The sequence below is a fragment of the Aplidium turbinatum genome, chromosome 2 (genome assembly GCF_918807975.1).
Source record: "Aplidium turbinatum chromosome 2, kaAplTurb1.1, whole genome shotgun sequence".
NCBI lineage: Eukaryota > Metazoa > Chordata > Ascidiacea > Aplousobranchia > Polyclinidae > Aplidium > Aplidium turbinatum.
The window spans coordinates 24,850,094-24,862,460 of NC_137473.1; the positions used below are offsets into that span (position 1 = coordinate 24,850,094).

General features: G+C 37.1%; 1 protein-coding gene across 1 annotated transcript in view; it reads right to left on the reverse strand.

Moving 5' to 3' along the window:
• The window catches only part of LOC145765154 (uncharacterized), a 34,872-nt gene extending 28,476 nt beyond the window's left edge, over positions 1-6,396 (reverse strand). The window contains exon 1 of the mRNA XM_082576929.1: positions 6,225-6,396. Within this exon, the coding sequence (XP_082433055.1) occupies positions 6,225-6,280 (56 nt within the window). The 5' untranslated portion in view covers positions 6,281-6,396. The remainder of the gene's footprint in view (positions 1-6,224) is intronic.
• Positions 6,397-12,367: the final 5,971 nt, after the last annotated feature.

The following is a 12,367-nucleotide window of genomic DNA, read 5'->3' on the forward strand; positions in this document are numbered from 1 at the left end:
CACCGATACAGCGTGGCGGGCCGCATGCGGCCCGCGGGCCGCCATTTGGTGACCCCTGCTCTAAAATGACTCTCACCTTTGGTCCCAACATTTTTTGCTGGCCTGTGTAATCAAACTAAGGTGTATTAAATGATTGAAGAGCTTTTTTTGGGAACTCTTTCTCTAATTTGCCGTTTTTGCTACCTTTTCAAAGAAACTTGGCTTTCAAAAGTGGGTGGGCCAGGCCCACCCAGAAAATAAAGTAGGTGGGCCCAGGCCCACGAGGCCCACGTGGTTCCTCCATCCCTGTTTGTGTGTACAAATTATGTTTGTATATAAACAATAAAAATGCCTTATGTGGCCAAAGTGAGGAGTTTGATAAATAATTTTTTGCTTGGAAGATTATTAAGTTTGGAGTCCGAAAAATTATGTTGTTTTTATTATGTTGTTTGTCTGTTAGTGTATTGTATTTGTTTTGAATAATGCTATGCAATCCTATTAAGTTATACTCAGTCATTTATTTCAATAAACTTTCTTTGGAATTAAAAAGAGATTAAAATATTATTAAACATACAATTAAAGCAAAAAACTAAAATAACAAGTTTCAAAAGGCTTTGAAAAAATCGATTAATGAAGCAACCACACAAGAAATACCAGTAACACTAACAATTATGATCCATGGAAATAACGTTTCGAAAGAATAGAACATCGTATCTACAGTAGAAGAAGGACTAATCTAAGAGGAATAGGAAAATTCTTGAGTCTTTGCATATCAAATGTCCAAATCTGACTTTGAATAAGGATTCTATTCAGGGCACAATTTTACCACTAGACTGAAAAGGCTGAAGCTTAGGACCTCAATGCTTAGAGGTCTTCAAAATTTAAGATGTTTCACGTGTATTTAACAACGTTCAAGCATATATTGAGAAGTGGGCATCCACTACTTTAAAAATAGCCCGCTACCTGCTACTGCTACTCGGACTGAAGTAGCGCTCGCTATTGCTATTTCTCCCGCTAATTTTGTCTTAACCTAAACTGACACAAGAAGCACTTGCGACATCAAAATGACCTATGACCAAAATGACAAAAGTATTCGTTTACACCAGTGTTTCCCAAACTTTTTTTTAATAGCGCCCCCCTGGGCAACGAAAAGAGTATCAAACGCCCCCTTCGACAAAAAAGTAAAACCAAAGTTATTTTCCATTCATCACAACTTAAAGTACAACTCTAATGAGACAGATGAGGTTGGTGCAATGTCATCAGCCTCATGATATCGGGTTTCAGTTTGGATAGGAACAATCAGAAGCGTTGTCACGGCAGTGAAAGCACACTCCACTAAGTAGGCTATGAGCTGGGAAAGGCTATGATAAACACTTTGACCCGATTCTACACGTGAGGGTATTTCTCTTTAATTTTTTTCTGCAGCCAGAACGATTGATACGAGATATTGAACTTCGGTTTGAGTGCAATATCGCTTTGCAATGTTATCATTTCCTCCTCAAGAATTCCATGTTCGGAAATATTACAGAAGGGGTCGATTATCCAGTCATGGATTTCTAACAGGAATACATCCTTGAATCGAACTCCCATGCCTTTGTGTACTTCTTGAAGATGATTGATGTAGCCTACGTCTCTACATCAACAACATTAGATATGCCTCTGTCACTTGTATCAAGTTGATGCAAGCTTGAGAACTGGAAAAAATCTCGTCTAGTTAAATTTCGCTGATATAACACGAGCTTATTTCGTTACCCTGAAGGGATAATTTCAATTCATTAAATTTGGAAAATATGTCTGATAAGTAGGCGATATCATTTCTCACAACCAGGACATCATTCGCAAGGCCTGGGTCACAAACTCTGTAGAAATTCCACGATAGTTTCAAACAGCGAATAAAATCATGCAAGGCAATTTCTTTTGGAAAGCCATCGTACTTCGGTGTGGAGTTGTAAGCGCTCAAAAACTTCATCATTCTCATTGCACATTGCACAATCGTTTGAATAAGCGTGTATTCAAAGCGTGTGCTTTAATTTTATTCACTGCTTTGATGACAGTCTTCAAAGATAGATTAAGACCAGCGCTAGATCAAAATACTCTCGGATTGTAAGATCGGATTTGCGTAATCGCAATGCTTCAAAGTAAGTCATGCGTTACGACCTCAACTACTGTAACTTGTAAGGAACTGCGAAGCGACTTTGCCTATATAATTACCACAATATCTGCCACAGAGCTCTTGTAGTCACCGTCTTCTTTTGTATTTTTTTTGAAGCAAAACATGACAAAAAATGCTTTGCAATCCTCTTCTTGTAACTGCCCCGATTTACTCTTAGCGCCCCCCAATCGCCCACTTTATAGCCAGCGCCCCTTTCATAGTCGCAAACGCCCCCACTTTGGGAACCACTGGTTTACGCTTTCATTTCAACGTCGTTTTTAAAAACACGTTCTAGGTGAAATTTATTGTTACGCATCTTTCCAAAACACGAGCATTTCAAAATGCTAGTCGCCGAGTTCTGCTCGATTTGGCTTCAGCACGTCTTCTCCAAAAATGGAAAAAAATCTCTCCATTCCAGCAATGAAAGGAATGGGGATGTTGTAGACGTTATAAATCGGCACTGGGAAAGCTCAAGGTCTGCTCTTCTGTTTGAAAAAAGGACTTTTCAATCGGCTTTTCTTTCTGTACCGACATTTCATACGATGGCATCAACACACCAAAAATTCATCTTCAGAGTCATGACTGGTGTTAGTGCTACTCTTGTCGGTATGAACGTGGCTTGATGTTTCCTGCAATGGTCGAATGATCTCTGCTTTGATTTTTCCACCCTTCGTTTCCGTACAAATTTTTCAAAAATGAGCTATTTTTTTCCCTTTGTATTAAAAAGTAGCGGGCAGCAGGAGTGCGACTGAAAGAAATGTAGCACCTTTCCGCTATCGCTGCCTCTTTGCTACCGCTACCTTTCCGCTAACGCTACCAAAAAAAGTTACGCGCTGTTGCCCACATCTGCATATTTTGATAGAAATTTTTTTCTGGGTAACAACGTGAAATTTTCTGAAAACCAAAACCAAATCTAACAAAGTAGGCCTATTCATAAATAGGTCGTAATGCCACAATGTATGTATGTAAACGTAAATGAGATGTAATTGATCACAGTGCTGTAACCGTAATGGTAGGCCTATGTTTCTATTTGAATTAAGAATACAACAACTCTTATTAGATACACAGTATTGTTTATTTTTAGGTTCTAATCCAAAGCACGAGTAAAAGATAAGTAGTTCAAGCAAGCGCTAGAAAAAGATAATCGAAAATATCTAGTAAGTAAGTTAAAGGGCGGGAAAACCCAAATTAACTTTTTGCGAGTTTTTTGTTTCAGCGTGATGTTATTGTGAACAGCATGCGTTTTAGCAATAAAAAAATCCAAATTTTGTTGCCCTCGTCTCGCTAAGGCCGCTTTTGTTTGATACCCATTTGCGAGGTCTCGTTGCGCATCAAGCTGTGATGCTGTTCGCTGTGACGTCACAAGGTACATATAGTTGTGGCCAAAAGTTTAAGACCAGACTTGATTTATGACAATTTTTGCATTACTTCAAAATACTGCATCAGATATAAGATGATGCATAAAGATGATGCAACTGAAACAATATATGATGCAGCATTTTGAAGTAATGCAAAAATGGTCATAAATCAAGTCTGGTCTTAAACTTTTGGCCACAACTATATGTACCTTGTGACGTCACAGCGAACAGCATCACAGCTTGATGCGCGCGAGACCTCGCAAACGGGTATCAAACAAAAGCGGCCTTAGTGAGACGGAGGCAACAAAATTTGGATTTTTTTATTGCTAAAACGCATGTTGTACACAATGACATCACGCTGAAACAAAAAACTCGCAAAAAGTTAATTTGGGGTTTCCCCGCCCTTTAAGACTAATCACTACTTTTTTAAAACAACCAAAAGAAAACCTTCATGAAATAGAAACACAAGATGAGGAATTGCAACCTGATTGTGAACATGCAGGCCTGATGTCCACTCAGAATGAAGGTTTAAAACGAACTTTTAACCCTATTCGGACTAAGCTATTTTTGTGAGGTAATGGCCTGACGTGTGGACTTATTCCATCCACACTTTCATTTGCTAATAACTTTTGATATAAAAACGTTACGAGGTTGCTTTTTTCGCAAAGTTAAAGCAAAATTATTGACAAACTGGTTAAAATTTTAAGTGGACACACATACTCTACCAAGTCATTTTTTTTTTAATTTTTCTGATGTCTCCGTCATAATCTCCTGAAATCGTTAATATCTTCGTAAAAGGCACACGGTCCAGTCATGCATGTAATCCGAAATGGTCAGTAGTCATGTAGGTCACGCAGTAAATCTTGGAAGGCACAAAACAATACAAATGTTTGCTAACTTGCTTGTACAAGATGATAAAGTTTTTCAGATGACCTGGCAATTTTAGGAGTAGGGTGTCAAAAACTGCTGATAACTAAAAAACTATACCACATAAAAATGTCATTTTATTACTAAAACAAAGATGAATAATTTTTAGGAAAAGTCATAAAACTTCAGCTAATTTGAGCCAGTAACTTTTATGTAATCGATGAAAGTTTTAGGTATGGACGGAACCCGTCCACCCGTTAGTCCGAATAGGGTTAAAGGGGTAGGGAGAGGCTAATCAGCTGCTGGAATGTATTGTGGGTAGTCAGAGTGATCAGCACACACTCGTTTATGCAGCCCAAATCCAAACTACTTCAGATAAAAAAATAGATTGATAATAACTTATTGCTTTCAGAGGTTGCACTTACTGCTTCAGTTTTACCGTTTGAAGGCTTTAACCCTATCTGTAGCGACACGTGGTTTTATGAGGACGCCCCACTCTAGTAGTGAAATATTTCACAGAAGGAAATATTCTAGAATGTGAAATTTCTTGACTTTTAGTTTTTATTCTTTGCGAATTTTCTAAACCTACACTTGTCATTTTTCTACCTTCTTGTCCTTCACAATAAGCATTTCGCCTCAGGTGGCTATAGACATTTTTGTGCTGTGCTAGTTATATCTATATTAATGTTAGTGCAATATAAATGTTAGTGCAATTACTTGGAAATGTAAAAACGCCCAAAAATGCCCTATCTTTATGAGCAAAAGTAATTTTTTGTTTAGTTTAGCTTTACTTAATGTTATAATTAAAAAATTTGAATTTTGAAGCTTTTTTTTGGGAAATTAGAAATGAAAATCGACTTTCTGAAGTGTTTTCATCTCAAACACTTTATTTCAATAAATTTGTTGAGTAAAAATTTTATTTCTACACGCACAATAGCCTACACATGGCTATTACCGGTATCTTGTAAATACTTTGGCTCTGTGATTTTCAGAGCTCCCGTTATTAGCGATTAATTAGCACGGGACTAAGATAGCCCGTGACGTACTTTCCGCGTACGAAAACAGCTCGTACTAAGATAGGGTTAATGACCAGCATAACTCTTGTCTTATCCAAAGACATGAAATGTTAATTACATTGTTGAAAATGTCACAAAATGTTTAGGCCTGTAATTAATTTACAAACTTTGGTTATCTGCAAATGGTTAATTTTAACACTTATGTGCATATTTCTACATTACTGATTCACTATGATATCAGCGGTTGTTTGAAATACTTGTTTCTATGATTGTGAAAGATGGAGGACTGGAGGTTGAAGGCCTCAACAGGGAAATGGCCAGCTAAGCCCTTTTTTATCTAAATCCGGCTTTCATTCTATTCTTGGCGCATGTATTTTCTTTATTTGTTTCGTGTGCTTGTGTTTATTCTAACCGAATGATTTGTTACATCATTTTGTCATCTTTCTCACCTCATGCGATCTTTTTCTTGGTCAAGTGGACTCACATCTACTGTATTTGTGAGTTTCGTGTTATTCAGTTTTGAAAAATATAAGTATTAATTGTAGTTTACTGTACAAAATCTATTTTCAAACTGTTATTTTTATTGCGTATCTAGATTTCCTGATGGTGGATAGGCCTATTTCGAAAACGTTCGAAAATAGTTCGAAAACGTTCGATTTACATTGTCTTACGGTAGCCTATCGTTTTTTTTGCATGTGAGTAAACACTGCTAATTCTTGAGGTGTTGCTTACTTTCATATATTTATGAAATAATAATAAAGTAAACTTTCTACCAAAACTCTTTCAGGAAAATCTGTTATAATAGTTTTTTTAGAATTTGATTTCTACAGCAGTGTATTCAGCCTTTGTTACCTGCTAATTCCAAAAATTTTGGATTTGAAACCATTGACTAAACTTGCTCGATCCATCGAAGTTTCCAAACAAAGAAAAATAGTTTTTTTCCAGTTTCTCAGACAACTAAGTATTTGGTTTCTTCAAAGGAAAACACTAATAGCTATGTGCGAGGCTATTGGAAAATCAAACAGTTGCAGTAAAATAACATAGCCTGATCTGTGCAAACAGATTAACACACAGTGAATGGTCAAATGCGGCTAATTACAATATAACTAATGACGAAAAATGGTATTCGTTACAATAAAGTAGCCTACGAACATTCGTGCTCGAAAAAAACAAAAAGAATCTCTAACAGAAATCACTCCTGGCGTTGTTGGCTGAAAATAGTTTTCTACACTCCGTGTATAACCTACAGCATAACTTTTTTCGATACTGCAATATCTGCAATACATACAATAGCATGGTGTCTTTTCGATAATCATTTAGAACTAATGACCGTTGTTGGTGAAGTTCAACCTTCACCAAACCTACATTTGTCTCATGGCATAACAAATGCTACCCTAAATGACAATGCACTGTATACGCTGCGCAACTCGGTTTTCTGAGATGCTAAGATACAAGTAAGACAGCTTAGCCTAGTAACAGTTTATCGTCCTAACACGATTGTGCTAGGCTGCGTGTTAAACGTGTTAGAGGAATTTTCCAGTAATCCACTTTATATGGTCAAGGTCATTGGCAGATCGCGTAGGGATCTGGCCTGATCTTTACTGGCCTGACCTAGATCTGGACTAGATAAAGTGGCTTTCTGGGTTCTTACGCGAAATTTAGCGTCATAAAGAATTTTCGATTTCCCTACTTAGACTAAACAGTACATAGCGTAAATTAAAAATATCTGCTGTCTAAATATGCGCCATGCTGAAAGCAATATCAAATTCAAAGACTTGCACGTCTAGTCTTGGCTAGGTCCCAGCCTTTGCGTAAATCAGCTGGCAATAAGAGAGAACATCGCGATTCCATCTCGACGCTCGGTCAATATTGACTTTATAGCCAAGAACCGCTTAACTATGACAACTTAACAAACTACAGAACAAATGCAACGCCAGACACGATTCCAACCACTTCTATGTGAGATGCATGTGTGGAAGTAGAACTATGAGGCTACGATTGACTCGACACGCTTTAGTAAACCTAGCTAAGAATTACATGTTTTTTCTCCGTTGTTTGGCGGTAGGGAAGTGACCAAATGCCCCTCGCTACTGCATATACACGACAAGTGTTGGAAATTTTAATGAAGCACTGTAGAGTGCCTTAGAGAAAATAGACTGTCCAACTGTCCAAAAAAGGTGTGTAGTATAGCTTATGAAAACATGTTAAATGCGAAAAATAAGCACAAAAAACACGATAATGACAGCCTGTCAATAGGCTGTTGTAATTCATTTTTTTTTTATTATTCTCTTTCGTTGCGTAAACAATCGAGATTTAAAGTAGCCTACATGAATCATAAAGCCAATACCAAGACCCTCACAGACTATTTTATACTATCTCACGGATCTCGAAGGGATCCATGAACCCCACGTTGGAAACCTGTGGCATAGAATGAATCGTCTATCAGAAGTGCATTCCACGATTATACTGGCTGTCCATTGTCACAGTAAGTTGTTTGTTTGGTTTGGAATCTTTACCCTCGGACTGACAAAGCCTTGATTGGTTATTCCTGGTAGTTTCGCATACTTGGAGAAGCTTTTGACGCAGGGCCAGTTACCGAGACCGACAGAGTTAAATTTCCGATTGTTGAAGTGCTGTTGCCAGGGAATTATTTCATTCACTAGGTGCTGAATGGAGAGCAGTCCTCAGAATGCATTGCTCAAGCGCACACCCCGAGAGTCGAAGCGCACACCCTTACAGTAGTTTGTATAGTGCAACTAACTCCATGCCCGGGGTTAGTTGAAAAGCGTCAGTTTATTGTACATTAATGAACTGTATATTCTTTATTTCAACCGACAAACCTTTACATCGTGTTGTAAGCAAATATGTTTACTTGCATTGAAATCAAAATGCAATAAATTCTACACCTAATCACCGTAAAAACATTTTTTAATAAACTCATTGTTAAAACTTGGGATGCCGCATATATAGCACTTTCCAAGTTATTGAAACTAAAGGTTTAATATGTCTGCCTAAAACAAGTTCATTAGAGCATATACTACTTACTATCATACCACGAGGATATGATCATATCATACTGCATAGTCATACTGCTATCAAATCATGTCCAACTAACGCCACCTACCATTTTTCAACTATCCCATCAGCATATGACAAACAATTTTCGTAAAATATTCCAGAGTGCATTTGGCTAAAATTTGTTTATTTCTTAAAGTTGTAGAACACCTACAGCTGACACACACCAAAAAACTTCTGCCTATTTTTAACGACATCGACAAATAAAATGTTTCTTAAAACGTAAAAAATTTTACTTCGAAAGTAAGAAAATACAAAATTTCCAGCCAAACAGACATAGCCTACCAATAGAACCTAACATAGATTATATGTTTTCAAAAATTACATCACATGGTGGCAGTAGCCTAAATAGTTAAAAAAGTTATCGAGAGTTACAAAAATGATGATTCTTCAAGTAACCCCGCCTTTCAACTAACCCCACTCTCCCTAACGTGTAGAGGGATTTGACGCAGGGCCTGTTACTAAGATTGGTAGAGTGAAGTTTCCGATTGTTGAAATGTTGTTGCCGGGGAATTATTCCATCCATTAGATGCCGCTGAATGCAAAGCAGTCCTAAAATGCGTTGCTCAAGCGCACACCTCGAGAGCCGAACCAGCGCGCGTGACATTCAGTCCTGCGCGTAACCACTGAGCTAACGGTTACTTGGTCGAAACTTTGGTTACACATTATATTAGGCACTAGGCTGTGCCAAAAAATGGCGAGGTTCATGGATTTTTCCTTAACCAGTATCCTAGATCCTTTTCTAGTATCATGGGCCAATCCTATAGATGTTTGCTGGTACACCCCTTCATTTTCTTTGAATTTTAATATAGATTAGTTGGTTATATGGTCCACCCTTGTTTGGTGTATTTAAAAAGGGCTTGTGGTTGCGGTTCCTGAACAACTTGAAAAAAACTTAACGACAAAGAAAGGCAAAGTTGATGGAAATTTTGTTTGCGTAAAGCAGCTTGATGATTGGGTTTTTGTGTTGTAGCTATGGTATGTTGTAGCTATGGTATGGTGGCCCATATTACGCCACTGGCAGTGCGACTATATTTATAGCAAAGTTTAATGAATATGTAAGTATAAAATCAGGACCAAGAATGGGCACATGAGGCCTGTGGTGTTCTATCTGAGGCAAAGTTATATTAACAATGGGCAATAACATTTTTTTGCTATTTGTGTATCAACTTTTATACTGTATGATGTGTTTTTAGTTTGTTGTTTTGATAGTGTTTTTGATTTCTTGTTTTGATTAAAATTTTTCAGTTATTAAATTATTTTTATGTATTTAAGAACTTTATAGTTTAGGGCTACTCAACTGGCAGACCGCGGTCCGAATCCGGACCTTCTGGGTGTTGATAGTGGACCTTGACGGCAGCAGTGGCTGAGTGGTTAGCGCGTTGGGCTCGCAGTCGAGAGCCTGCATGTTCGACTCCAGCCACCCGCACTTGCTGTTGTTTCTCTGGGCAAGAAACTTTACGATAATTGCCTCTACCCAGTGATCGATTTCGAGTAATGGGTAGTACCAAATTTAAGTCATAAGTAGAGTAGACAACCGGAAATAGACATTGCAGTCGCGGCTGCAGCGTGGGTCAGGTGTACGTCGGAAAGCGTACACCGATGCATAGCGCTCAAGTCCGCTTTCCCGCCATGCAGGATAAAGATATGACAAACAAACAAACAAACCTTGAGGTTTTGGAAAATAACCTCATTGCCACATTTCAGGGATTTCTTAAACAGATTTCTTCCGGGAGGAAGTAATGTGAAATAACTTATTCACCGGACCGCTAAAAATATTCAACTTGTCAAACTGGACCTTTGTTAAGGTTAGTTGAGTAACCCTGTTATAGTTAGTTGAATCAACATTAAACAAGAAACAGTTAATTTTCTTCTAACAGATTCGGTGGCACATATTACACAGAGGGTAGCCCATATTACACAGCATCTGTGTAATATGGGCTAACGCCAGATAAAAAATTCAACCTTTATCAACAAGCCGGGTATCGTGAAAAAATAAGTTAATATGTTAGAGCTATCGCAATTTTTGCTTAAGTGGCCCATATTTACCCCCTTTTCCTTACTCTTTCGTCGTGTAACAGCTTTATACATTTAAAAAAATGATAAAAGTAAAATACTTTAAAATATGAATTGTCTTCGATTACTGAGATTATGAAGTTGTGATTTAGTTGGTTTTATTGTGTTTCAAACGCACATTGAAACGAAATTGCCTAAACTTTGAAACGAAATTAATTTGAAACGAGACTGACCAAGACAAGCGATTTCTATCAGAAACAAACATTTTCGACGTATTTGTTTCGAACAGTCACTGCTTTACCACCAATAGCGAAGAAATCACTTTTGAGCTTTAAATATAAAGAAATTACTTGCGTTCGTCAATAACCCAGAAAAAATTGCACTTAATTAATGGCTCTATTTGGTTGAAAACAAATTTTTAGAACGAATGTGTACTAATAATGTTATTTCCAACAATTTTGTCTAAATCGAACTCAAGAAATCATGCCATTTGCTAGTGTGTGATGAGTTAATATTGCGAGCATAATGCTACAATTTTTGATAACTTACTTTATTTTTATTGTGGTTATTGCAATGAACAGAATAAAGTATACGATAAAAGACCTCTGACTACCATGCATATAACTTCAGGCATGGCCAGTGGCCGCCTGGAGATGCGGCTTGATTTGTCACATTTAGCAGATTTTGATTACAGCTACTGCTAGTGTTTGACTGGCGTTTTCTGAGATGTTTTTACTTTTTGCTGTCTCCTATTGATATAAAAGCTTTTTGTTGCCTTGAGGAAGCAACAGCAAATGAGAAAAAGTAAATTAAAAAATGCTGAATCAGACTGTTATTGAAAAATTAACAATCTGACTAAAATCATCGAAATCAAATTTTCTTTGTTTTTCAACATGTGAAGATGTTAAAACCTATTGTGTCATCTGTGGAAAACAGTAAACAAAGCGTAGAAATATAATTATTAGAAAAAACTAATTAAACATTTGTCCAAAGTTAGCAAAACCTGGAAATTTCTGAAAAATGTGACAAATCAGGCCGTATCTTTAGGTAGCCATGCTTCAGGTAGGCTACAGGGTATTTAAACCTTAATCACGTATTGTAGATTAGTGTGAAAAGACCATTCTTCTTTTGTGAACTTTATGAAATAAACATTGCGAAGTGTTTTGTGATGTGAAAGGTTTGAAAATAAACTAAATAGTGGAAAACAAAAGCCTGCCATGTGAAACATTTTTTGAAATTTGATCCGGTTTTTTCGTGACCTTATCAACTCCCCACTACAAATATGACAACGAGTCAAAGAATAGTGCCTTGATTGGCAAGGACAAGCTAGGATTTAATATCAGAAGTTATATTTTAATGTAATCAAAGCTTTTGTTGTGATTGTTGCTACTCCACTCTATCTTAACGAATGACATCGCACCTTTCATAAAGCAACCTGCTTTCGTTGTTTGTAGTAAGCTACAGCAGCATTCCAGATAAGTTGCGATCAAACAAGTAAAATTCAAGTCTGATGTAGGAACTGATCAAGTATGGCAAGTAGCAGAAATACCTGAAGGATCTTATTATAGGTTTAAGGCTATTTAATTTGTCAGTACAAGTATTTTTAGAATTTTTCATTTAAGAAAATCTGTCTAAACTAGGTGTATATAACTTAGCCTACAGTATGTTACCAACTTCTCAATTTAATTTACAGAACATCATCTAATTAAGTAAATTTAAAGACACAAAATCTTACACTAGTCGCTAAAGCAAACAGAATCAGATGATTTTAGCCTACTTTGGACCAATAGAAGTAACGGACAATAAATGTACAATTAGAGCAAATAGTTGGCCCTACTCTTAACTACCGTACTCTTCCCTAAAATACTGTAGGCCGACATTGGTATTTACTGCATTATTGTATT